At 44.0% G+C, this 26218-nt stretch overlaps 2 protein-coding genes across 6 annotated transcripts in view; one reads left to right on the top strand and one right to left on the bottom strand.

The window, feature by feature from the left end:
* LOC111144563 (microtubule associated scaffold protein 1) overlaps nt 1–13495 on the top strand; it is a 110332-nt gene extending 96837 nt beyond the window's left edge. For all 5 annotated transcript variants that reach the window (XM_022498897.1, XM_022498896.1, XM_022498898.1 and 2 more), the window contains 7 exons: nt 1884–2098; nt 3349–3454; nt 4541–4614; nt 4759–4854; nt 7337–7453; nt 10595–10692; nt 11189–13495. In XM_022498897.1, coding sequence (XP_022354605.1) covers nt 1884–2098; nt 3349–3454; nt 4541–4614; nt 4759–4854; nt 7337–7453; nt 10595–10692; nt 11189–11402 — 920 coding nt within the window. In that variant the 3' untranslated portion in view covers nt 11403–13495. The remainder of the gene's footprint in view (nt 1–1883; nt 2099–3348; nt 3455–4540; nt 4615–4758; nt 4855–7336; nt 7454–10594; nt 10693–11188) is intronic.
* Nucleotides 13496–14161: 666 nt separating this feature from the next.
* The window catches only part of LOC111144528 (platelet derived growth factor receptor like), a 90664-nt gene continuing 78607 nt past the window's right edge, over nt 14162–26218 (bottom strand). The window contains exons 3-6 of the mRNA XM_022498848.1: nt 25524–25675; nt 20397–20690; nt 16018–16157; nt 14162–14622 (exon numbers count right to left, since the gene is read on the bottom strand). Of these exons, the coding sequence (XP_022354556.1) occupies nt 14434–14622; nt 16018–16157; nt 20397–20690; nt 25524–25675 (775 nt within the window). The 3' untranslated portion in view covers nt 14162–14433. The remainder of the gene's footprint in view (nt 14623–16017; nt 16158–20396; nt 20691–25523; nt 25676–26218) is intronic.

Genomic DNA, 26218 nt, shown 5'->3' with positions numbered 1-26218 from the left:
TGGGTGCCTGATGAATTGCCTGGAAGTGAGTGGAATTCTGAAGAGTAAGCGAGGAAGAGACCAGGCTGAGCACAGGGAGTAAGAGAGAGACAGGTGGCATTAGAAACTGCTCCTCTGCTGTCCTAAGCACAAGGGCAAGTCCATGACTAAACCCAAGGGGTCATATCCATCACCCCTGCCCTCCCCCCTCAACAATGTGTTTTTGGCGAGAGGAGCACTCAGAACCTTGAGGCAATGTTGACATGGATGTCCTTTCAAAAAGTATTTCATGAGCCAAATAAAAATGTCCCTTCAGGATCCCAGGCCAGTTAATTCAGAGTGAAGCTGTTTGTGTGAGCGATGATTTCAGCCCAGCTGTTGTCCACACTGCACACCAGGCCTGTTGCAGAGCAAAGGTCCATGCACAGCTGCCGGCTGATGTCACTGCCTGGGGCTGGGCCTGCGCTTCAGATTGTGGTACTGACTGTGAGCAGTAAATCCTCCCTCCCCAGGCTGACCCTGACCCATTTTTCCTTTCCCCTCCCCTCTGCCTTCCCTTCACCTCGCTCACAGTGGCCAAGGAAACTTAAACACTTTTAAGCTTTGTTTTCTTTTCTTTTTTTTTTTTCTTTTCCTTTTCCCTTTTCTTTTTTTTTTTTTTTTTCAAGATTTTATTTATTTATCTGAGATGAGAGGGAGCACAAGCAGGGGGAGGGGGCAGGGGGAGGGGGCAGAGGGAGGGAAGCAGGCTCTGTGCTCAGCAGGGTGTGAGGCCTCAGAAGGAATACCAATAAGGGACATGTGACTAATAATATTTCTACTGCCACATGGCATATTCCCAAGAAAACAAGTCTACCTCATTGTTGGAAATTCATCCCATAAACTGGCTAATTTCACATTACTTAAGTAGAATGAAGCTAAACTGTCCTTTTCTCTGCCCTGAAACTCTTACTCCTTCTACAACTGCAGAATCTTTACAAAAGAGAGGTAAGGATTAACAACTAACTCACCAGGACTCATTTTACATTACTGCATGGGCACTTTGGGATACTCCTGACAGAGTATCACTCATTTCACCTGTATTGAATGCCAGCGAAGGAAAGCTGGAAAAGTCAGAAGTCAAGCTTCCTGAGAAATGGTAAAGATATTCCAGGATTTATTATAGTGTGGGTGGGTATGCATTTATGTGCAAGTTCTGCAATGTATCGTTAATCGTTATGTGTTTTCAGTAGTGGTGGTGACGGGTAGGATGCTTGGATTTTAAATTATGCCTTTCAGATGACTTTGCCTTTAAAAATAATGACCTTCTGATATTTTTATATTGTAGCTTTTAAAATGTGTTTTTTCTAAAGCTGGTATGCTCTGGTGATCGTGTTCAACATATTCTAATATTTTGCTTTTATTACTGTACTTTCAAAATCAGCTCAAATTAAGTCAAAGCTTAAAATCCGTTTATTTCTTCTCTCTGATCTTCCTTGTTCCCTGTGTCTTAGCTCCTCCCTACTAGCTGGCCGGCCTTAGAGACGCCTCGGCCAATCAGAGTCTTCTCTCCTTATGGCCCCTGCACTGATTGGTCATCTTACAAAAGGGTGATCCTCCCTTGGAAACCGGGTTTTTCTCAAGTACTTCTGTTATTTCTTGCTAGATGGTTGTGTGGGGAGTTTTTTGGTTTTTGTTTTGTTTTGTTTTGGGGGGTTTTATTTTGCTGCCAGCGACCATTTCCTCTTGTTCCTATTTCTTGTTCACTTTTATACCATTACATTTGAAAATCTGGTCGAGAGAGAACGAAGTACTCCGAGAGTCCTGTGTCCGTATTTCCAGACTCATCACAGCTCTGCGTGAATGTGATGAATTTAGGACATTGCGCAGATGACATATCTTTTCCCTTTTTCATCTCTTTTCAGTCACTGCTTCATCGACCTGTGAGAAATTAGAAAAAGCGAGGAATGAGTTGCAAATAGCTTATGAAGGGTTCGTCCAGAAGCTAAACCAGCAGCACCAGACTGATCTATCAGAGCTAGAGAATCGGCTTAAAGAATTTTACACCGGGGAGTGTGAAAAGTTCCAGAATATTTACATTGAAGAAGCAGAGAAGTATAAAACTCAGTTGCAAGAGCAGGTCTGTGCCTTTGGAGCCTGAGCATGTTATTGGTCATGGCTATTTATTTAAATTCTAATTGTGGGATGAGGAACTTCCTTTGAGCTTCTATTTATTTAAATAAGTGAAAAAGGGTTTATCAATTTTTTTTTCTTATGATCAAAGCAATGTTGAGTGAAAGAAGGGAAAAAAAAGTTTAAAAAAAATCCTTTTTCATGCAACCTGGAAGTAATCCCTTTGTGAGCATATTGCTATTATACTGCTAAATGATGGGTTTGCATTTCTTCCTTTTCAGAGTGACACTTAATAACCCATATTTTTTGCAATTTTTTTTTTTTTTTTTTTTTGGTGAGAAAGATTTATTTAGTTAATTTTAGTTGTACTTAACTACTTGGCAATAGAAGATAGTGAGGGGTAAAAACCAGATTCAGATCCACATTTTGTACAATATTTCAAAATATATCCTCTGTTAGTGAAGTATTATCAATAAATCCATAGTAAAACCTAGATTAAAACAGAAGAATATTTTAACTCAGAGGGTTAGAAAAGTTTTTGTTTATTTATAAAGTTTTTTATTTACTTATTTGAGAGAGAGAGAGAGAGAGAGAAGCAGGCTCCCTGCTGACCCTGGTATCATGACCTTGGCAAAGGCAGACTTTTAACCCAGTGAGCCACCCAGGGGCCCCAAGAAAAGCTTTTAAATTAAAAAGTGATAGAAGAAATAACAGAGGGAAAGAAAAAAGTTTGTATTATGTACAAATGTAAAACATTGAGAAACAACTTACATAATTAAAAGGAAGAAACTGGTAAAAATAATTGGCAGTATATACAACAAAGAAATGCTTAATTTCTTTACCAGAGAGAGCCCATGTCATAAGCTTCTCTTTAATTTTCTTGCTTCCTTTTAAAATCAGTTCTCTATTTAGTGAATATTTACTGAGTACCTACTAGACCAGTTATGTACTAAGGACTGAGGATATAAAGACCAGTATTATAAGCATGGATCATACGTGGTCCTATCACTATGAAACAAAGCCTCATTCCTCATGATGGAGTTGGCTGTTTGCATCAGAGGACCCTGGAAAGCCTGTGTGTTGGTGTTCCTGAGGGGGGACAGAGTGGAGAACTGGGAAGGGCAGATCCAGATTGGGTTGTTCTTTCCAAGCGCTGGACAGCCCTTTAACTTGAATACACACTATGTATCAAGTCTCCTAATACTGTTGCTTATTACTCAAGACTTTTAATTGTTTTTTTTTTTTTTTCCTTTCTAGTTTGACAATTTAAATGCTGCCCATGAAACCTCTAAGTTGGAAATTGAAGCCAGCCACTCAGAGAAAATCGAATTGCTAAAGAAAGCCTATGAAGCCTCCCTTTCAGGCAAGAATGCTTTTTTTTTTTTTTTTTAAATAGATTCAGATCTAATGGAACAACGTGATATGTTTTAAAACGGAAATGATTCATAACTTTCCCTTCCAGAGAATACCCTGTGGTATTCAGTTTGGAGTGTTTTTGCTTTCTTTTTGCATTGTTCATTGTTAGCAGATGCCCTTTTCCCCTTAGGAGGCAAATAATAGTTTGTCACAAATGCCAGCCTTTTTAGAAATAAGAGCTTTTAAAGAACGTAAAGGCCTTTTTGGTAGTAGCTGTTCTTTACCACTTGAAGTCCTGGGAAGTTAAAAGTGTTAGTTTATATCCTAGCCACAGTAAAGGATCAGTGCTAACAACACTTGCTCGCCGACACTCTTGCACACCAACAACGCCGCGACATGGAGAAGGCACTGGTTGAGTCAAGAAAGAATATTTTAAAATTATTTTATATTTTAAAATTATTTTATCATGATTGGAAAGGCTGAAGTAGAAGGAAAAGGAGCCATTTCTTTAAGAACACAAAGGATCATGGAAGTAGTTACACTTAGCTCCGTGCACCCCTCAGAGAAGCCTGTAGACGCGGGCTAAGAACAAGCGGGCTCCCCAGTGGCAAAGGCCTTTTCTCATCAGAAAAATAGAATTGTCCTGAGAAGTCAGAGATGATAACTTGTCAAAGTGACTGGCCAAGGGTAGATATTAGTAAACACTGTCGTTCTTCCTTCCTGCTAAAATTGGGTTTAATTTTAGACTTCTGTTTGGTTCATGAAGAGCAAATGGAAAAGCACACGGGAACTCCAGAGCACGAGGTCGAAGGCCAGTGTTGGAGGAGCCCTCCCCTGAGGAGGATGCTGTTTCCTCTGGCCTCTGGGGGCCTCTGCGCTCTCCATCATAAAATGGAAATATCTACCCTATTCCCCTCACAAGGATAATTTGAGAACAGAGAGCTTAATTCTTATGAAAGCATCTTACAAATATAAAGTAACATAGTCCTACTGCTTCATAATCAACTCTTAGATCTACATGCTCTAACAACTGTAGAATACAGTGATCTCATAGGATGCCCTTGCCTCCAAAAAAAAAATCCCTTCTTTTCAGAAATCAAGAAAAGCCATGAAGTGGAAAAGAAATCACTTGAGGATATGCTTCACGAGAAACAGGAATCACTGGAGGTGGGTCTATCTCACTTACCCCACCCCCCAAAAATATCCCCATTCCTGAGGTTTGTGTGGTTTGGGTAATGTTTCTGTGTACATTTGCTATGTTTTTGGTGTCTGCTTGCTAACTTGTGCTCCACATTTCATTGTTTGTTTTAGAAACAAATCAATGATCTGAAGAGTGAAAATGATGCTTTAAATGAAAAGTTGAAATCAGAAGAACAAAAAAGAATATCGAGAGAGAAAGCAAATTTAGTAAGTTGTGTGTGCTTCTCCATCACTACTGAGTTCTTTTCTGCTCAGCTGCCTGTGAGGGTCAGTCCGTGTTCAGCAGCTGGGGAAATGATAGCGGTTTGGAATCCTTTTCCTATGTTGCAGAGTAATTTTTAAACTGGCTTCTTTGTTTACTGATGGCTTTTAGAAATCCCAAGACCTGACATACAGAGGAAGCCCAGTACATTGTGAGTGGTCTAAACCGATAACTATGGGAAGACAAGAAAATTGTCAGTGAGGGTCAGGGTTTCATGTGAAGACTACACTTTTTTTTCTTTTAAAAAAAACAAAACAAACAAACAAACAAAAAAAAACAAAAAAAACCCCTCCCTGGTTTATTGAGATAAAATTGACATAGCACAACATTCACCCTTTGTTAAATGTGCAGTTCAGTGGTTCACAAATTGTGCATTGGTCACTATTATCTACTTCCAGAACATTTTGTCACTCCAGAAAGAAACCCTGTACCCATTCCCCACTAAATCCCCCCAAACCCCCCCTGTCCCTAGGGAACCACCATTCTACTTTCTTTTTCCATGGATTTGCCAACTCTGGACATTTCCTATAAATGGAATCATGTTCTGTGTGGCTTTTTGTGTCTGGCTGCTTTGGCTCAGCTTCTGTCCTTGAGATCAATGTGTATTGTAATATGTATAGACACTTCATTCCTATCTGTGTCCGACCAATAGGTCATACGGATAATCCTCACTTGGGAAAAGTACAGATTTATCTCATAAGCTCACCTTTCTCTTGCAACTTGTATCCTAACTCACCTGGCCCCACCTTTTCTGTTTCTGTCTTCAGTGCCACCATTTCCCTTCCATATGTTTGTGCCTGAGACTGCAGAAGCAAAGTTCTTTTGCCACTTAAAATCTGCTAGCTTGGATGGATACATGGTACATGGATACAAGTACATGGGCGTGGATCTCTTAGTGAAATTTTTCACGGATGTCTTTGGATACCCTCTAGACTTTTGAATACAATTGGATGAGACGAGGTCATACCCAGTGAAACTTCAAAGCTATTTATACTGGAAGATTTTTAGACAAAAGAGCAATTTCAAAAAAAAAAAAAAAAATCTAGGCTTACATGCAGGGTGTAAACCTTACAAGTGGTTCCAGGAGTGGGTTTTAAAGGGCTTCCTGGAACTGCAGCAGCTTTTGAAAATGAACGGAAACAAATTGAGGAAAGCAGGGTTACCTGAGGCCTGACCCCCTGTGGGAATGCACCTGATGCCCTGGGAGAGCACATTTGAGGAAGGCCCCAGGCCAGCAGGGACATCAGCAAAGGTGCGGTGGAAACAGGGCTGTGAATGCTCGAAGTTTAAAAATGGACATGGTATTGCTTCTCGGCCTTTTGGCTATGATCAAGTGTAAAAATGGACAGAGTAAATGACAGAGTAAATGATGTCTCCTTTTAAGAAAAATGAGGTACTGTTTTTTTTTTTCACCCTAAAGATAATACATCCTGTGTCAAAGGATGAGAGTATTTGAGGCCTATGAAATTTGGGCAAGAGCTCTGGATTTGCAGACTTGGGTGTTAAGCCTGCCCCAGCCCTTTCCCGCTCTGGCACCTTCCCTGAGCCGGTCCCCTGGGTTGTGGGACTCTCTGTATCCTATGGAGTGAGGGGTTTACATAGGTAGTCCTGAGGACCCGTTCCCTGATCATCCCTGAGGCTTGGTCTGGAGCCCAGGAGTATAATTTGGATGACTTACCCACTGACACCTGTCTGAGATTAGACATCCAGTTGGTAGATCTGACATGGTCAGTTTGTATGTTTGGGATGATTCACTTAGATTTCCAGAACTAAAGCAAGGAGTCAGGATTCCACTCTGGTGGTGTACTCTAAGAGGATCTCTCCCCTTACGTAGCATTTATTTTGGACAGAATTTTAGTAGTGCATGTGCTGTATGCCGTAGGGTGTCACAGAATAAATGAGAAGGACAGGCCAAGCCAATAGTCCCCTCAAAATAAAAATGCCAAAGACTCAGGACATGATTGTCACTCTGTTTTCCAGAAAGCCCTAGAAATGCACTGTCCTCTTACTCCTGATCAGTTACCACCTTTGTTGACAGAGAACAGTTGTTCCCTTTTCTCCCCACCAAACAGCAGTAAAGGACTGTAATGGCCTCAACTCTAGCCAGAGTTGTTTTGCGTTGTAAGCAATGCTTTTTTTTTTTCCCTCTTCCAGTAAAATATTTGGTGTGACCAATATTTTCCCATGTTAAGTTCCTGATAAATGAAAGAAGTGTTTGTTTTCAAGGATGAAATGATTTCATTCTTATAACCGAAGACTGTGAGATTACTGTTCTCTTAACCCTTTATCCGCCTCTTCCTCTAGCTGCTGTGAGAAGGTTAGAAGTCTCTCCCCCAATATCTAAATCTAATCAGAGACTCTGTCTATTAAGAATTTAACAACGTATGGTTAAATAACCAAAGCTGGGTTCTGCTGTGTCTGTTCCAGAAGAACCCTCAGCTCATGTACCTGGAGCAGGAGTTAGAGAGCCTGAAGGCCGTGCTGGAGATCAAGAACGAGAAACTCCATCAGCAAGACATCAAGTTAATGAAAATGGAGAAACTGGTATGTTTCTTTCAGGGGTTTCCCCGGCAGAAATGAAGTCTGTGGCACAGGAACTGGGCTCTGAGCTAGAACTGCAGTCATTTTAACTGCTACTTCAAGGTACTTGGAAATGTGCAGAAGGTAACAGAGGCTCCATTTGCTTCTGTGGGTTTGCTCCAGGCTTATTTATTGCTACCTTCTGGAACTTTTTTTTTTGTTTCCCAAGGAATATAGAAAGGAGCATTTGGGTCCTTGGAAAAACCACAACAAACAAATTAGACTTCCATTTTAGTGGTCTCTGGATCTTAATGCATCTATGAAGAATCTTAAAAACATGTAAAAACAGTACTTTACTATATCACCAACTCTGGGCTGTTGTCTTATGTCACAGTTAAAAATGTAAATGAATCACATTAGGGCAATGTAGTTTGCTATCTAAATTCATCCTCTTTCTTGTGAATTAGAATGTAATAGAAGAGTCGTGCTCTCATAAAATTAATCTGGCTGGACAGATGCAAACATTATGAAAAATATGAATGAAGTGGAGTTTGTAGCCTTGAGGGCAGAGCACCGATGTCAGCCAGTGACAAGTTTACTGAGAAGTCTGTGTTTGGGTGGTGTGCCTAGCCCTGGCACACGGCTGCTGGGAGACAGGAGTCTCACCAAGTGGGCAGGGTTTGACAAGGAAGCTTAAGTGATCCCAGCTATTGCCATACTTTGCCCTTGACTGTGCCAGCTGCCTCACTGTGCCTGTCCCTTGTCCCCCAATTATGAGTGATTCATTGTTGAGTGACTGAGTGCCTCGTCCACGCCCAAACCAGCGCTGGACAACAGGGAGCCTGGAGGCCACTCTTTGTTTGCTTCCTGGTTTGTCTGAGTTTTAGTGTTTGGTTTGGTTCAGTTTTCTAGAGACACCATTACCTCACTGTTGAGGCACGTAAGGGCTAAACCCCCACCTGGATATATGGGCACTTTGACATGCCAGGCAGTTTTGATATTTCTTTTAAAGGAAGGAAAGAAGAATTCTTATGGTTTATTAATGAGCCTAATCTGGCATAAATACCAGTTTCTGCCAAAGGTCATCCTGTTCCATCAAGCCTGATAACTCAGCTAATCTCACAGTCACTGGTCCTGTAGATCACCCTGCTAATAATTTGTTGCCCCATGTACCATTCATGCATCCAAACTTTTCAAAATACCATATACATGAAGAACAGGCTCTGTTATAAAATTGATAACACAGTGTAATTTTTGTTGACCCAGAAATATTTTTGTTTCTTGCCGTGCCTGAGAAGTATCACGGTATTCGTTAGCACTGAGTTGCTGCAACAGGTAAACCCGTGGTTACTTTATCTTCAGGCATACTTCAGTGAACGATATTGTGGGTTTGGTTTGAGACCACTGCAATGCCAGTATTGCAATAAAGTGAGTCAAATGCACTTCTTGGTTTTCCAGTGTACGTAGAAAGAAGTCTGTTAAGTCTGCAATAGCATTATATCTAAACAAAACTAAACAAAAAAATCAATGCACATACCTTAATTAAAAAGTGCTAACTATCTGAACTTTCAGTGAGTCGTAATCACTAATCACAGATCACCATAGCAAATGTAATAGTATTGAAAAAGTTTGAAATATTTCCAGAATGACCAAAATGTGTCAAAAACCTTGAAGAGAACAAATGCTTTTGGAAAAGTAGCACCAGTAGACTTGCTTGACCTGGGGTTGCCACAGATCTTCAATTTATTAAAACAAACAAAAAATCCCCCAGAAAACCCACAATACCTACACAGCACAGAGAAGTGATGTATAATAAAATGAGGTATGCTTGTATTTGTAAGCTTGGAGCCTGTGTAGAAAATGAGACTCCTAGAAAGCAAGGAGGCTTTCTCAGTATGAAAGCTTTGGTATGAAAACTAGCTCTGCCCGTGGTTGGCTATGTGGGAGCAGGAGGGCTAGTTTCCTGTGAAAGGAGGCACTGGATGAGATAATACCATCAGGCCAATCCCTGCCCAGTCTCTCATTCCAGATTTCCCCACCTCATGTGTTATCTTGAATTCCTTTGTAATTACTGGAAATCCCAAGCCTCCCTTTCTCTTACAGTGTCATTTTTGGGAAGGTTATCCCACCTGGCTGGCTTGTCCTGAGCACTTTCTGGAGAATAGGAAATGTTAAGAACAGTAGGACTTCCAACCGAGAATCATAATCAGTGGATTAGTCATACACTGCCGAGATAAGGATTAGCATTAATTCTGACAGAGCTAGGATGTCACCACCTCAGCAAGTAATAAAATCTTACCTTTAGAAAGTAATGGGATATAATCAGCTCTTCCTCATGTTAAGTGATGAAATGTCTTCTGGGATTTTATCCTTGAACCTCTCCCATGATCAGTTTGTTTTCCCTGGAAGTTTAGCCTGGGCAGACCCGCAGGAGAACGGATGTCTCTTCCCTTGAATGGAGGAGGGAGGCTTTGTGTAGCGAGTGCTCCTTCTCCCGGTTAGTGCTCCACGGAGCTTGGTGAATTGGCGCTTTGTGTGGCCACCCGAATATAAGACTACAGAGAAACTCCAAACCGCGTTAAGACCATAATGGACAAGAACTGGCAGCTGTGGGCCTACTATGAGTTTTCTTCGAACACGTGGTTTTTTTCCTCCAGAATTTACCCCAGGAAGCTGTAGTGCAGGCCTGCGCTATTGTCATTTTACCACCTTGCAGCTGAAGGAGGTGCCCAGGGCCCATGGTTGCCCAGGGCCGGGCACCAGTTCTCAGGGGCAGTTCTAAAACCTCCCCCCACCCCACCTCCCCACTCCCCCGACCCCAAACAAGTCCATCACCCCCGGGGCCACATCAGGGACCTGGCAGAGCTTTTTTAAAAATACGTTTTAAAAAAATTATTAATCTATTAAAACATAGATTTTAAAAATCTATTTTTTTATATTTCAACTTTATTTTTTCAGTGTTCCAAGATTAAACACACAAATCTAAATGCTCTGTTTTGCTGCCTCAGATTCTTCGGCAGCATGTCCAAGTGTAGGTATTTCGGAATCCGACTAAACCTTCCTTAATGAAATCTCTCCAAGTGTGTTAGTGTCAGGAATGTGTCTGAGGGAAGGAGGGGCATTCCTATTTCATGTCTAAATGCCAGCGTTCTCGTTCACACCAAGGTGGACAATAATACAGCCTTGGTTGACAAACTGAAGCGATTTCAGCAGGAGAATGAGGAATTGAAAGCTCGCATGGACAAGCACATGGCGATTTCCAGGTAAGAGCAGTCCCGTTTTCCCGGAGCTCTTCCTGCCCTCATTACCACACTCCGTCCCCATGGAGCGTGAAATGGGACTGAAGTAGGTGGTTCACCAGGTACTGACTTCCACATGGAAAATAGGATGGGAGCCAGTGGTGTGGACCACTGTGGCCCCCGGCTTCCTGACCCTGAGATGCTTTCAGAGAAGGAGCATCACAAGACCCAGTAAGCAACAGCCCCAAGCATGAGACAGTCATAAGACATGGAGAAGAGCTGTGGTAGGGTCACCCAGCCAACAAGGAACTCACCCCCAAAGGTACTTTTCCTTGGGCTGAGGCTTACACTCCCAGCCTTTCTCCAGCAACCAGGCCCCCCGTGCCCAGTCAGCTGTGGGCAGGACTCCCTTTTGTTCCAAAGGGATTGTTTCGTGGGCTCAAATTTTAAGTGGTAAGAATTTTTTCAAGTCCTTTGAACTCAGGTCCACATGGTTTGTGGCTCTTTTTTTGTCCTCAAGGCAACTTTCCACCGAGCAGGCTGTCCTTCAGGAGTCACTGGAGAAGGAGTCCAAGGTCAACAAGAGACTGTCCATGGAGAACGAGGAGCTGCTGTGGAAGTTGCACAACGGGGACTTGTGCAGCCCCAAGAGGTCCCCCACGTCCGCTGCTGTCCCCTTCCAGTCACCGAGGAACTCCGGCTCCTTCCCCAGCCCCAGCATCTCACCCAGATGACGCTTTCTGGAAGCTGGGAGACTGTCCAAAAGCTTTTGTACAGGTCTGCGGGACTGACCCTAACCACACTCATGGGAGCGAGCACTACAGTAGTGGACACGTGCTGACCACTCTGGAACTGGAGAGTCGCCACCCCCGAGGCTCCTTAGGAGCCTGGAACTCTGGAGGAAGACTTGGACCCCATCCCAGAGCCTCCCCCCAAAGATCTCAGAATGGATCTACATGGACGCTGTTGCACAAAGCACTTCAAGAACAAGAGGGTCTTGTTCATTGCCTTTTTCACCTAAGCATAAGGGGAAAAAAACTCTCAGGGGCCTGTTAAGATAAAGATTTATAACCTTTATTATGTTCTTCACCACAGACACCTTCTTGTGATTTTTGTTTTGGTCTGACTGGGGATGTGTGAATGAAATGGGTGCACAGAGTGTCATGTGTCTGACGCTGCCTCCTTTGCTCTGAATTGAAAGTCCAATGCTGCGTAAATCTGGGTATGTACTAATCTAATAACAGTCAGTGTATGCAATTCTGCAAAAGCCATAGGAGGAGGAACGATAGTCGCTTGAATTAAAATTCTCTACCACCATCTTGGCTCAGCCCTTGACGGTGAGGAGTGGTAATGACAGGAAAAGCTTTGACTTGTCCATGTCTATCCAGCTCTGTATCCTTCTGGAGTAACTTGTTGGCAGGCTTTCGGTGCTTGGCAATGTCAGCTGAAACTAATTAGATTTTTAATGTCCCCACGTGAACCTAACATGATACTACAATCTATTTTCTCAGGCTATGCGCAAATAGAGAACCCTAAATTTTCTAAAAATCTGTATAAAGCAAAAGGGCAGTACTGGTTGATTTACTTCTGCCTTACTTTTACCTTGATCTGAGCTATTCCCACAGGTTGAAACTATCTGCCCTCCCATGATCCTCACTGCCCCCCCCTTCCTCTTCTCCCAACCCCCCCCTCCACTGCCCCACCTCTCACCAGAGCCACAAAAGCAAACCTTCTACCTCCTACCTACTTTTCTCTGGGACAAGAAATACGCTTTTCCATAGCCAGCTCATCATCGAGGTGCCAAAACCACTTTCCAAATGAACCAAGGCCTGGATCTCCTAGTACAAATTTTGGGAAACCCTAGAGAGAACAAAGAGTAAGTCATTAGCTAGTTAGAACTAAGGTAGGATCTGTGCTTCTCGAGGAATAGGAACAGCCTGTTTAACGCAATGATGCTGTATTGAGTAAAACTTTTGGAGAAGAGATGCTGTTTCCATGCATCCTTTGAAGAATCCTTCCGTCCTTGAGAAAGTAGCAGAAAGGTCATTGAATGAATGGACAATATGCAACTCCCTCCAAGTTGCATTGCAGTTTCTTTTCAGAACTTATTACCTCCCCCCTTTCTAGTACTTTGGTGGGGGGGAAGTAGAAGGAAGACCTGTGGCTTCATCTCCCTCTCCCTGCATGTCAATGTTTACTAACCTGTGTCGCTGATGCCCAGTGGCTTTACAAGTAACCGCTATAGGGTAAGAATGGACTTGGGATACTAGAGGTGGATATGGTCCTCATTTACATGTATACTACATAGCAAACTGATCTTCATGATGCATGGTTGTTTTTATTAGTGATTGTGTCTCAAACCTTTAACCTCCAACCATTTCTTATGTATGTAACCTTCCATGTTTGCTTCTGATAAATGGAAATATAGGTTCACTGCCACCACCTCGCATAGCTTCCCGCTTGCCCTGCTGAGTTGTTTTCAGTGCCATTAGCCAAAGTCGGGTTTGCCATCCATCTCCTACGCATGGGACGTCTTGTGCTGTTCCTTGCTGTCCTCCATACCATTTAGGTGTCTGGGGAAATCAGTCTTTTACACAATTAATACAAAATGTCTTCAGAGAATGGGAGGCAACAGGAGAGTAGATAGGAAATGAACCAGAGAACTTTGATTTTTTTTTTTTCCAAACCAAATGTTTTTCACGTAGGATGCAAAATGTTGGCACGTCATGAAAATATGGATGTATAAACTGTAGTTGTGCTCAGTTTGTAGTGATGGAAAGTGTATTTTACTTTGATCAAATAAATAATGCTGGAATATTCAATGTAAGAATTGTAACCTCTGACCTATTCCATCCTCCAAAGTGTCACCCAGTTTTTAGCCCTTCTCAAGACCCAGGTGGCCATCTGTCTCCTCTTCAGCTGTTTCCCAGGAGCTTCCAACACAATGACAGAATTAGTCATGGGGCTGAAATCTGGCTTTCAGAGCTAGACTTACAGGTAAGCTTCTCTGAATTCCTAGCTATGTGTACTGGAGAAATTTTGACTGATTTTAACAATTTCTTCTGCATAAGGTAAGAAAATGGGAACAGCTCAAGTCTAAATATTTTTAAAGATGGTAAAAAAGCCTAAATGAAGTTGAATCTTCCTTGACGTGGAAATTTATTTTATATTGAAAGTTGAATTTTTAGAAAATACTCGAGAATGACTCCTTTAGAACTCGTACTTTTGAGTACGGCAGCTTAGAAAGGCAAGTTTACGCCATTTTTTGATACCTTTGTATTTGCATTGTAGATAATGGCTGACCCATGTCTTACTGCATTTTTAGGTCCTCATGTGTTGTAGTTGTGGTATCAAATAGAATCTTGGGTAATGATCCAAACATTGCTGCCAGCAAGTCCTCCTGGATGCACTTCAAAACAAACTAAAAAATGAACACTTAGCTCATTTTGTTTTTACAGAAACTTGCTTATTTAATAGAAATGAGGATATAAAGTTAATATCGATGCTTTTTTATTATAAAAAGTAGAAATGCATGGAGATAGGTAAGCAATCAAAATACATGCTCTCTGTCGAAGGAGTTAACACTTCTATTATTAGACCGGATGACTTCCTTTTAGTTTGGATGTCTGGGTCTGACTCACAGGGCAGGGGGTGGGGTCTGGCACTTGACATCAGCCTCTGGCAAAGCATTAGTCAAAAGAACCCCGAAGCGGGTTGTGGACACAACTGAACTTTCCATTAATTCTTCATACTTCATTTGCCAAGTCAAGAAGACTCAACAATGGTAGCAACTGTGGTCTCCCCTTGGAGATTGTGAGCAGTGCAAATATAATATCCTACATCAATGGTCTCAAAGTCTTCGATTGTCAGGGTGCTCTGGGAGATTCTTGTGGTGTGCCCCAGTCCTCTGTGGATCAGCCTCCAACTGTCTTGAATTGTCACGGGCCTTTCATCCTGTTGAACGACAACCCCATGTGCTGAAGCACAAGCAAAAGGCTGCTACAAACAGCTCCCATTCACCCAGCACCATTGGGTGTTGTTTTCCAAGGCCAAAATACGTACTTATAAAAGATTATTTGGTATGCGTAGCACAGGGGAGCTTTTACACTGTATAAACATAATACTGTTTGGCACGCTCTTTCTGGTCTTCAGTAAGTGGCTACTTAATATAAAATTTATTCTTTTGGAACTCCAAGCATGTAGAACTGGAATTAGGCAAAAAAAAAAAAAAAAAAACAAAACAAAAAACAGGGATAAAAATTTCCACTGCTCTCCTCTTGACATTGCCCACTCAGTAGTTCTGTGTCACAGAATTTAAAGGCAATTGTGAATGAGTAAGAGCTCTTGATTGTTCAGATTTGGGGAAAGCAGAAGTAGAAATAGATATTCCAAAGGACTCCGGTGAGGAGAAAAGTTGTACCCCAAGGATGGATAACATGATGCCCTAGATGACATAACTTCCTGTTTCTAAAAAGTGAGATGGTCACTTTTAAGATGCTTCATCCAACTTTGGTGATAAGAATGTAGTGTGTTCTGGATTAATTTAACATAACTCTAATATCACCAGTATTTTAAAAAAAAAATACCCTTTCTGCTCATAAAAAGAAAAACATTCTGTTGCAAATCACTGATGTCTTCAAAGTGTGACATTGCTTTTTAAAAATATGTACCTAGTCCTAGGAAACTACTTTTTTCCAGGGAGAGTTATTTTCTACCAATCATAGTAGCCAATACACTCTGGCTTATGGGCCAACTGTGTCTTAGGAGGCCAAATCTCTTCTGGCAAGGAAGGGATTATTCCATGGTGGTAGAAAGCTGTTTATTTTGGTGAGCAAAACAGGCACAGGGGCTAAATGTGCGGTGGTTGCTCTTATGGAAAGTCTATTTTAAAATAATCTCTGGCCTCACAGCACCTTTTTGCCAGGGCCTAGGTTTTTATGCCCACTTGGTGTATGTCCTCACCACAGGGCATAGTTTGTACGGGGAGAGCTCTCTGCTGGAAACCAAGTGGCCTCCAACTGACCCAGAATTGGGGGTGGAGAAAGAGGGAAGCTCCCTCCTTTGCCTTTCAGGTCTCATCCGTGCTTAAGGGTTATGGAGAAAAATAACATATAAAGAGGGTATGCTGAACTGCCTGATGGAACCCATTTTTTTTTCCCAAAAAAAAAAAAAAAAAAAGCTACTTGTAAATATAATAAAATGTCTTAGAAAACCAGTAAGCCTGGGCTCCTACTGTGGTTCCACACACTTCCTGAACTTCTCAAGTTCTGATCTCTTCACTTACAGTTGGGAATGGAGAACAAAACAGCGAGCTGAGAGAGCTGGCTAGGGCAGGGGGACAGCCCTTACCTTCTGTCCTGGATAGATCCACCTGAATTCCACCTCAACGTCAGGTTCCCCGAGGACTGTGCAGAGGACACTGATGTCAGCCCCACTTCTCACCTTGTTTGAGGATGCCAAGATGGTTGTTGACGGAGGGCCTCTGGGAACTGAAAGGAAGCAAAGGACAGGGAAAGTGAGATGGAATCCGTGTGACCTTGCAGACAAACCTTGAGACGCATTCTACTCTTCGAACAGAGCTGTAACGTTTCTGCCTGCCTTCCAGCTTCCCGGTCAACTTCCGGTGTCCTTTGGGGCCTCTTCTCTACCTTGATGGTCTGGGGTGCGTGCTTATCCAGGACTCCCAGGCCTGGCCCTTATATTTACTGGGAGAGAAGGCTGAAAGTTCTGGGAATAAGAAGGGGAATAAGAAAGTTGAGGGAGAAGAAGGTGCGTGGGGAAAGAGCAAGCAGAAGGTAGAGAAGGGGTGGGCTGGGAGGAGGGGAGCTGAAGGGGTGAGGAGGAGCCAGGCAGGTGTGTGACTGTCCATCCTCAGAAGAAGGAGGAGAATGAGTCGAAGGAAAAAGATGTTCGCAGGAAGGGCACAGGTACTACATCTGTTGGCAGTCCTTTTACTTCACAGCTATGTAGAAACATCTCTTCACTGGGGTCAGTTCCCTCAAGTGATTGTGATGGCAGCCTTGAGTAAGGCAATGGACTAGGAGCTGGGACAACCCAGACGTGGTCTCTGAGCCCTTGGGGACCTCTCTTCATGGTCTGGAGGGGTGCAGTTTATATAAAACGTGAGTTCTGTTAGGAACTGTGAAGGAGAAGCCCAGCATGTTCTAGAAGCTCAGAATAGTCTGCAGAGCAAGAAGGGCTTCCTTGATTGAGGGAACAATGTTTGAACTAAAATCTGACGGCTGAGCGTAACAGGCATGGAGGGAGAAGCAGGGAGGCAGCTGCAGCCTGGGGAATCCCAGTGTGTAGAGCCCCCGCCGTGAGGTGGACGAAGGCCAGGCAGGCTGCAGGCTGGGGAGGGAGGCAGGGGCTGGTCCAGCAAGGCCCTTCAGTCCACCTGCAAGATTCTGACTAGAGGTCTAGGATACATGGGCACCTACTAAGTGGTCTTAATTGTAATTATAGTCAGCTATGGTATGGAAGATGAAGAAAGAAAAGGGGGAAACCATTTAAAAGAATTGTATTAGTCCCAGGAGGAGAAGATGATAGTTTGAACTTTTTTTTTTTTTTTTTGCCGTGAAGATAGGGAGAAATAGGGCACGAAAAGATGTGAAAATGATTTGATGAAAAGGTGAAAAGGCCTGGGAGGGAGGAGACAGGGCTTTCAGGTTGACTCCCAGTCCTGAGCCGGCACGTGGGTGAGAGTGTTACCATCACTGACACCAGGAAAGCCGACGAACCAGACCCTGGAGGAAGACCTGAGTTCAAGGCAGGGCCCATGAGGTGTCCAAGTGCAGACAGACCTGAAGCTATCATTCGCAAATCTGGGCCACACATATGCACTTGGGAGCTAGCAGTGAGCAGATAGGAAGCAGAGCATGGGTATGGCTGAGGCTGGCCAGCAGGACAGCGAGGCGTGAGAAAGAAGGGTGTCCCATGGACCTCCAACATTGACAGGCTGGGAAAGGCAAATGCTGACAAAGCAGAATAAGAAAGTGGAGGTAAAGTAGGAAAACTTGAAGCCAAAGAAGAGGCATTTCACGTCGGTGTGGCAGAATCTAATAGGATGAAGACAGAAACTTTATCTACTGGATTTGATGTCCTGGGAGTCCCAAGGCCTTTAGCAAGAGCTGATTCAGTGGGATACTAGGGAGATGAGGAACGTGTAGGAGGGAGGGAAACACAGGGAACGGGGAGCACTATTTCAGGGTATTTAGCTGTGATGGGGAAAGAGAGAAGACCTTAGCCGAGGGCTGAGGCTGGTCAAGGAAGTTCTGAAAGTTACTCAGCAGCAGCATTACTGGGGGGCATGGCCTACTGAGTAAGTCCCAGGGCTGAGAACCAGAGGCATGAAGGAGTCCAAATTCTCATCTCGGAGAACTGTTTGTTGTTGGGGCCACTCATGCCTCTCCAGGGCTGCTCAAGCAGCAGCATTGCACAAGGACTCCCCTGATCCCCAACACATAGACCACTCACCTCAGGCACAGAAGAGTTCCTATAGTCCTTCAACAGAGACAAGTCCCTGTTGAAGGACTATAGTACATGAAAAGGAACCATTTCTTCCACTCCCCTAAAGGGGCTAGCAAGGCGGTACTTTTGGTCCCAGAAGTCAGGAGAGGGAGCCCCAAGAATATCACTTGTTAAAGGAAGAGGACACCACGTTATTCTGCAGGAGGAGATCTGCTTGCTGGCTGTGCTTATGCCACTAGCCCAGAGCTGGAGAACACTGGGAATGATGGTACATGGAGGCTTCCAGGGCACGGGAGACCCAGACTGTGCCCTCTGTGAGTTCCTCATTCTTACATGCTCCAGAGCCAGAGGAACAGAAGGACATAGAGACATCAAGGACTATATCCTTTCCAAGACCACACTGCTGATCAGGGCAAAGAGGTACATGAGAAGAGCAGAGGCCTTTAGCTGAGGGTCCAAAAGGAGGATGGGGCTGAGTCCAACACAGGCATATGCACTGCAGGGGCTACTTAGGGGTGAATTCTTTATCATCCCTTGGCAAGACCTTGGAGCCACCATCTGTCCCACTGGGTTAAATAATAAGCCAGGTCAGTAAATACCACCAAGAAACAAATGTCTCTGGGCTGCAGGCTCTCTCCTTCTCCCCCAAGGCCGGCACCAGAGAAGGGAGAGGAGAGGAGGGGAGGTAGATTGTCTCCCTCCACCACTACAAACCCCCACTCCAAGATGATGGAGTCACCAGTGCTGCCTGCATGCTGGTGGACAGAGCAGGAGCAGTGTCAGGTCAAGTGTGGAGTTAATGATTTTAAATGAACAGTGTTAGAGACAGGAATAAGACTGTCTTACTAACCTAAAGTGCCCATTGGATGTAGAGTAGACTGAGCTATCATTAATGGACTTTGCTACCCTTAGGAAAGCAGGTTTTTAACACGGCAGAGTTGAAGGAAGTGAAGAAAAATATTTCATATATGAATCCACTGAATTGAAACTCATTAAAATGATCACATTAGAAAAATACTTCCTTTTTTTTTTTTTTTTAAAGATTTTATTGATTTATTCAACAGAGAGAGAGATCACAAGTAGGCAGAGAAGCAGGCAGAGAGAGAGGGGGAAGCAGGCTCCCTGCTGTGCAGAGAGCCTGATGTGGGGCTCGATCCCAGGACCCTGAGATCATGACCTGAGCTGAAGGCAGAGGCTCAACCCACTGAGCCACCCAGGCGCCCCAAAATACTTCCATTTTTAATGGAGAGATTTGAGGATACTTCAGTTGTGTCAAGAAGTAGGTAGTGAGATCAGCTGGAAGAGACTGAATTTACCCATCCATGGGATTTTCCAGTAGCTCTGGTCATGGAGAAAGGGTAGAGTCATGTTCTCTAGGGTGGGATTTCCCTGGCAGTGGGGGAACAGGTGGGCAAGGAGTTGAGGGCATCAACAGAGAGCATAGCAATGTGAAGCCCTGGACCCCAAGCTGGGAGGGTGGAGAGGGAAGGAGGGCACTGAAGAATTTGGGGAGGAGGGTGGAGGTGAAAACAGGCACAGAGGAGTCACGGAACATGGAGCAGTAGTTGAGCAAGGGTAAGGCTGTGCATGGAGTTGGAGGTCTGATTCAGTCAGTGATTCTCCAGTTGGAGCAGCAATAGCTGAGGACAGGCTGAAGTTGCAGCCGAAGGAGGGGTGCCTGAGGTGGAAGGGATGAAGTGGTCAGGGAACTGGGCCCAAAGAACTCCAGCTGGTTATTGACGTCACAGAAAGTGAAGAGACAAGGAGGACAATGAGCCAATAAAGGGAATGACTGGAAAGGAGAAGAGAAAGTTGGTGGAGCCATAATGCCCAGAGGAGCTGAGGTTCCTGACAGAGGACGGGAGGATGAGGGTGAGGAAGCCGGAATAAGCACAAGAAGAACCTGACCTTGAGTTGGGGAGGGATGGTGCCCTTAGGAGACCACAGATTTTGGATACAACAAAGAGGATGTTCTCATCAGAGAGGATGTTCTCATCAGAGAGGATGTTCTAAGCAGGTGGAAATACTGGAGAATGGCTGATGCATCACACAGAAGTAGGGCCAGAGGCAGCAGTGGATGAAGGGAGTGAAGGGGTTGGGTCAGTTCACGGGCAATTCGAGAAATGGCGGTACAGTAGGGGAGACTTTAAGAACAGCATTCTTTGCCTCCTGATTTCCATCCGTAGCTGGGAACATCAGTACCGGATACTGACTACTGGCAGAGGTTAAACTCTAAGCAGTGGTAGAGGCAGGCTTACCTTCCACATAGAGTAGTTGGTACTTGACTGAGATCTGAGACTTGCCCCCAGCCTCCGCCTTGCAGTAGACCACCCCCTGGTGGTCGGCATGAGGTTGGAGATACACAAAGCCTCTCTTCACATCATAAACAATGTCTGTTCCATTGGCTGGGATTTCCTTGGCAGGGAACTCCCTGTGGAGGGTGACTTTGGCGGACAAGACAGTCACTCGACAAGGAACCACAGCCTGCCTGTCCGGGTTCAGATAGACAACATCAAAGTAACTGGGAGAAGGTACAAAGAGTTCTCCTTTCTCTGCAAAGGGAAAGATAGAGATTTATTAATTCTGGAGAAATAAGGTAAGAGTACTTTAAGGATTTTTACATTCTCAGGGCACAGAGAGGGAACTGGCAATATATTCAGACACTAAGTCCTTATGCATAAAAAAAGCTATTTGTTAATGCTTTTTCTTTTCTCGTAAAAAAAGATTTCACTTCCCATCTCCTTAAAGGAAACAAAAAAAATTTTAGGTCAAGCCCAAATCAGGTCCATGAATTAGTTCACTGAGAAAGCAGAGAAGGAGATGGATTTCCTTATGTTAAGAGAATTTTAAGGGCACCTAGATGGCTCAGTTGGTTAAGCAAGTGTCTTCAGCTCAGGTCATGATCCTGGAGTCCCGAGATCAAGTCCCACATCAGGCCCCCTGCTCAGCAGGGAGTCTGCTTCTCCCGCTGACCTCTCTCCTCTCATGCTCTCTCTCTCTCATTATCTCAAATAAATAAGTAAAATCTTAAAAAAAAAAAAAAACAATTTTAAGACTTGTGAAAAACCTGCTGTGTCTCTGGAGAAGTTAGTCCCAAAGCCTATGCTTGTAACTGCCCATTGAGAATGGTTCCCCAGCACAGCAGAATCTCTGAGAGGCCTGGCCTAGCAAGGGTGCTGGCCTCCTCACCTGTCCTTACTCGCAGCCAGAGGACCTCATTCCTGCCAAGGTCAATGGAAAGAGAATTAAGTAAGGACAGACAAGGAAACCACTAGTCTCAGGTTCTAAGCTCTGCTCATCCAACGCTAGGCTGGGGAATTCAGTCAGTTTCTCATGTCCTCCTATTTGCCCTGACATCACTCTCCCTGTACGTGAAGTTCTAGATGATGACATTTGATCTTACAGTAATGAGAGGAAAAAGGACTGGCTTGCCCATACATCCATTCCTTAGGATAGTCTAGGGACTATGGTTTAGGGTTTTGTTTTTGGCATGGCACATTAAATCCTTTGTTTTCTGGATGATTCTTTGAGGGAATATTATGGTGATTGCTAAGGGAAATCTTTGAACTTAAAATTTTTCCCATGTTCTTTAAAAATAAAAATTTATTTTTCCCCATGTTTTTCCCCACCATGTTCCTGAAACAAATAATTATTCTTGGCTTCTCCTTCACTAGCCCTCTTTGTGCCATAGTCATCTGATATTTTAGGTTGGGGACAGAATTCCTATATACATTAAATGTCTTCATAGGCCAAAAGTTCTTTGGCCATGAGTGCCAACTTCACTGACATGGAGGTCTTCTCTGGCTCTGAGATCAAGAGGGACTATGTCATGGCTCAGTTAAGGCTCTATCTTTTCCAAGAATTTCTATCATGCTGGAGGATTTGTGCCATTGTCTTAATAATTATTAACTGACTTCCACGCTTAGTTAAGGGACACCTTGGTCAATGTTGTATCTAAAACCCACATGTTCATACAGAGTTAAGTCTATACGGCCTTGGATATGTCAACTTGATCTCTGTGCTTCCACATCCCTATTTGCAGAGAGAAGAATCTGAAATAGTAAAGATAGCTTTTGATTAAAGGCCTTTAAGGAAAATTTCTGACTGTAAGATTTAGAAGCCACCTTGCTTTAAAGGTTTTGTGGAGGAAACTGAACGAATAAACAAAGCCAATAGAACGAGTGAAGAGTCCAAAGTCCCAAACAAAAAATGTGACCTTACTTCTTGTATTATAAAACAGTCTTTGAAAAAGTGACCACACCAGTTGCTTTAATAAACAGAAAAAACATATTTGTAATTAGTGGATCCCATCTACCAACAGGAACAAAAAACTTTGCTGAAGTTCATTTTAAAAATTTTAGATTGCATATGACCCCTGTAAACACGGTTGTAGCTACTCAAGTGGATGGCAAGCATTACTTTAAGAAAACTAAACATGGGGACAGCTGGGTGGCTCTGGGTTAAAGCCTCTGCCTTCGGCTCAGGTCATGATCCCAGAGTCCTGGGATCGAGCCCTGCATCGGGCTCTCTGATCAGCAGGGAGCCTGCTTCCTCCTCTCTCTCTGCCTGCCTCTCTGCCTACTTGTGATCTCTGTCAAATAAATAAAATCTTTAAAAAAAAAAAAAAGGGGTGCCTGGGTGGCTCAGTGGGTTAAGCCTTTGCCTTGAGCTCAGGTCATGATCTCAGGGTCCTGGGATCGAGTCCCACATTGGGCTCTCTGCTTGGGGGGGAGCCTGCTTCCTCCTCCCTCTCTCTCTCTCTGCTTGCCTCTCTGCCTACTTGTGATCTCTGTCAAACAAGTAAATAAAATCTTTAAAAATAAATAAATAAATAAAAAGAAAAGAAAACCAAACATGTAGAAATTCAGATTTCCAAAAATTAAATAGGCTATAAATTAAAATCAAAATTTCAACAAACTCCAGATTTAGCAAGATGCTCATGAATGTGGTTTTACTATACGTGTAATTGGTGCCCAAGACTTTGCTGTGAGAAAACTCTACTGCTGATAAGTTACATGCATATATTCATTTGAGGATAATTTATTGAGCTGTATACTAATAATTTGTGGACTTTTCTTTGTAGGGATCATACTTGAATAAGAAGTTAGAAAAAAAAAAAAAAAAGCCCTCTGATAGTGTTCCCTCCATAAAGATCAAATACATGTGGCAGTTGCTGAATCAAAAATTGCACAAATTAACAACAGCCAGAAAGAGGCTTTAGTGTTTGCAATCAAACTCTGGGAAACATACAAACATAACGAATGCCAGACGTTTCTCTATGTGGGTAGTGGGGAAGCATATGTTCTGGAAGAATCAGAGCCAGCAGTGGGAAGCTCTGCTTCCGTAACAGCTCATCTTGGTTTTATAAACCCACCATGCCTGAAAAGATAAATGCTAAACCTTGTACTGAAAATCCAATTGGCCTCTTGGCATGGCATTGAGAAAAAAGAAAATGATACAACACATTAGGTCATGTCCCTTTTTGATCCAGGTTTCTTTAAAGTTGAAGTAAATATTTCAGCCTTCCTGTGACTCACTAGAGAGCTTCCCATAAATTAAGAATGAGGACCCAGCTTTAAAACTCAAAGAGAGCCCTTAATCCTAATGGGATGTTCTGCTCAAGGGAGGTCTTCAGTTCAAAATCTCAACTCAAAACCCAATATTTTAAGAAGATGTGGTAGTGCCAGTCATGGCAAGACATCCTCATTCTGCCATTTGAAATATAGTTATCAGTTCTTGTCCAGAATAACAGGAGCTAAGGGCACGTGGGCAATTCTGTGCAGCACATTCCAGAATGAGGATCACAAGGGATTACCTGTGAACAACTGTTAGCAATTCTCCTGACAACACCAGTTATGCTAGCTAGTGTCCGTCTGCCTGTTTATCAAGCTACCCATCACCCCATCCTAGAAATGGATCAAGGCAGTAAGAACAGGAGATCCTAGGTCAGAAAACCAGGAGTGGACTCTTTCTCCTCACTACCAGGCATGGAACACTGAACAAGTCACCTTGCCCTTTCAAGCCTCAGTGTAAGCATCATAATTTCTACAACAGAGACGGTAAAGTAGCTTCTCCTTATTTCCTGAGGGTGTGGTGATAATGAGACCCGTATGACTCCAGAATCACAGAGCACATGCTCATGAGTCTTCTCACCAGAGAGGAGCTATTTGGGAGGGATGGGAGAACACATGCGATTTTGCTAAAGCATTCACAAATGGCCAGGACCTAGGATCATCCGGGTCACAATGGCTAAGTCAGCGTAAGTCTGAAACGTAAGACAGCACTCAAGAAAGCCCCAGCCTAGACAGGAAGGAAGCATTCTGGCTTCACCTGAAATGCCAAGGCCAACGCCAGCACCAGGGGGTGGCATTCTAAGATGCCTGAAAGCTGTGCTCCCCTCTGAACCTGCTGAAGAGAGACTGGCAGGCTATATGGCAATGCCTCTTTCCCCAAGAGCAAGTTTCAGCTGGCAGAACGCTGCTCAGAGGTTTCCCTCTGACCTGCATACTTTCAGGCACCTCACTTAGCACAGGGAGGGGGCTGGACCACACAGGCCACCACCTTTGGGAATCTTTCCCACAAAACTTCAGCTCACAGTACTAAGAACAAATGTGGGGAGGTGGGAAGCTGTAGCTAAGCCTCTTCTGACTAGGGAGGCTCCAGAACGGAGGTCACCATAGGTTCTAAGAGCACAGTGACCAAGACGGCCATGTTCTCTGTCTGCAGCGGCCACAAGGAGAGCCACCAGCCACGTGTGGCCAAGGAACACTTGAAACCTGGCAAGGGCCACTCAGAAATTGAGTTTTAAATTGTTTAATTTTAAATAATTTCCATCTAAATAAAAACTGCCACACACAGGGAGGCCTGTGTGGCTCAGCTGGGTAAGCAACAGAATCTTGATTTCGGCTCAGGTCCCCATCTCAGGGTGGTGAGAATGAGCGCTAGGCATGGAGCCTGCCTAAGATACTCTCCCTCCTTCTCCCTCTGCTCTTCCAGCCCACTCCCCAGCTTGCGCACATGTGCTCTCTCTTGCTCTCAAAAAAAAAAATAATAATAGTCACACATGTTTAGTGGCTGCCATATTGGACAATGCAGGTATAGACCCTAGAATCAGACTGGGTTCAACTCCTGGTACCACCACTTAACCCATTTGACCTTAAGGACGTATTTCATCTCTCTAAACCTCTACTTGCCCATGAAAGCCACAGCAATGATCTCAGTACTTACTCTGGAGGGCTCCTGTGAGGCTTCCATGAAATAACTGACATAACCCGACAGAGCCTGGCCAACAGGGAGAGCTGTCATTGTTGGTATTAGATATTTGGAACCGTAAACTCTAGGCCAAGTCCGGCACTCTCAAGAACCCCACCAACACCCCAGTTTACCTGTAAAAAAGATGTAGGTGGAGCCTGTCTTGGTCTCGTCCCTCCTGCAGATGTAGCCCTGGCAGAGCTGCCCCCAGCAGCTAAACTCGCCCGTGTCGGCAGCCGTGGAGTTGGCAAGGGTCAGCTGCCCGTAGCGCTCATGCTGCTTCACGCTGTCAAGCAAAACAAAGCCAGCTCACACCCGGCACCGGGGGCTTGCGGCCTGCACTCGGGGCTCTGCTGTTCCCGCGTAAAGTCCCTGGTGGCTCCGGGCAGATGGCCCTCCTCAGAGGGCACAAACTGCTGAAAGCGTGCTTTGGGGAGAAGTGTTTGTAGGGGAGGTGCGTTGTCAGAGAGAGAAGCTTCTAAAATGAAGCAAAAAAGGACAACTATGTTTTCTCACTGGAGGAAATTCTGATGTTTCCCCTCAGTAGCATCACTGGTGTGTTAGCCCCACAGCCACAGAAACTCAGTCAAAAAACTTTTTCAGGGCGCCTGGGTGGCTCAGTTGCTTAAGCAACAGCTTTGGCTCAGGTCATGATCCTGGACTCCCAGCTCCATGAGGAGTCTGCTTCTCCCTCTGACCTTCTCCCCTCTCATGCTCTCTCTCTCTCTCAAATGAATAAATAAAATATTTAAAAAAAAAAAAAGCCTTTTCATTCAGTCACAAAGCTTTTGCATCTCATGTGTTCATTTAAACAGCAGTCAAGGGGCAC

The sequence above is a fragment of the Enhydra lutris genome, unplaced genomic scaffold (genome assembly GCF_002288905.1).
Source record: "Enhydra lutris kenyoni isolate GAN:26980312 unplaced genomic scaffold, ASM228890v2 scaffoldscaffold11, whole genome shotgun sequence".
In the NCBI taxonomy this organism is placed as follows: domain Eukaryota; kingdom Metazoa; phylum Chordata; class Mammalia; order Carnivora; family Mustelidae; genus Enhydra; species Enhydra lutris.
Note: the sequence above shows the minus strand (reverse complement) of the source record. Positions and strands in the feature narration are given on the sequence as shown.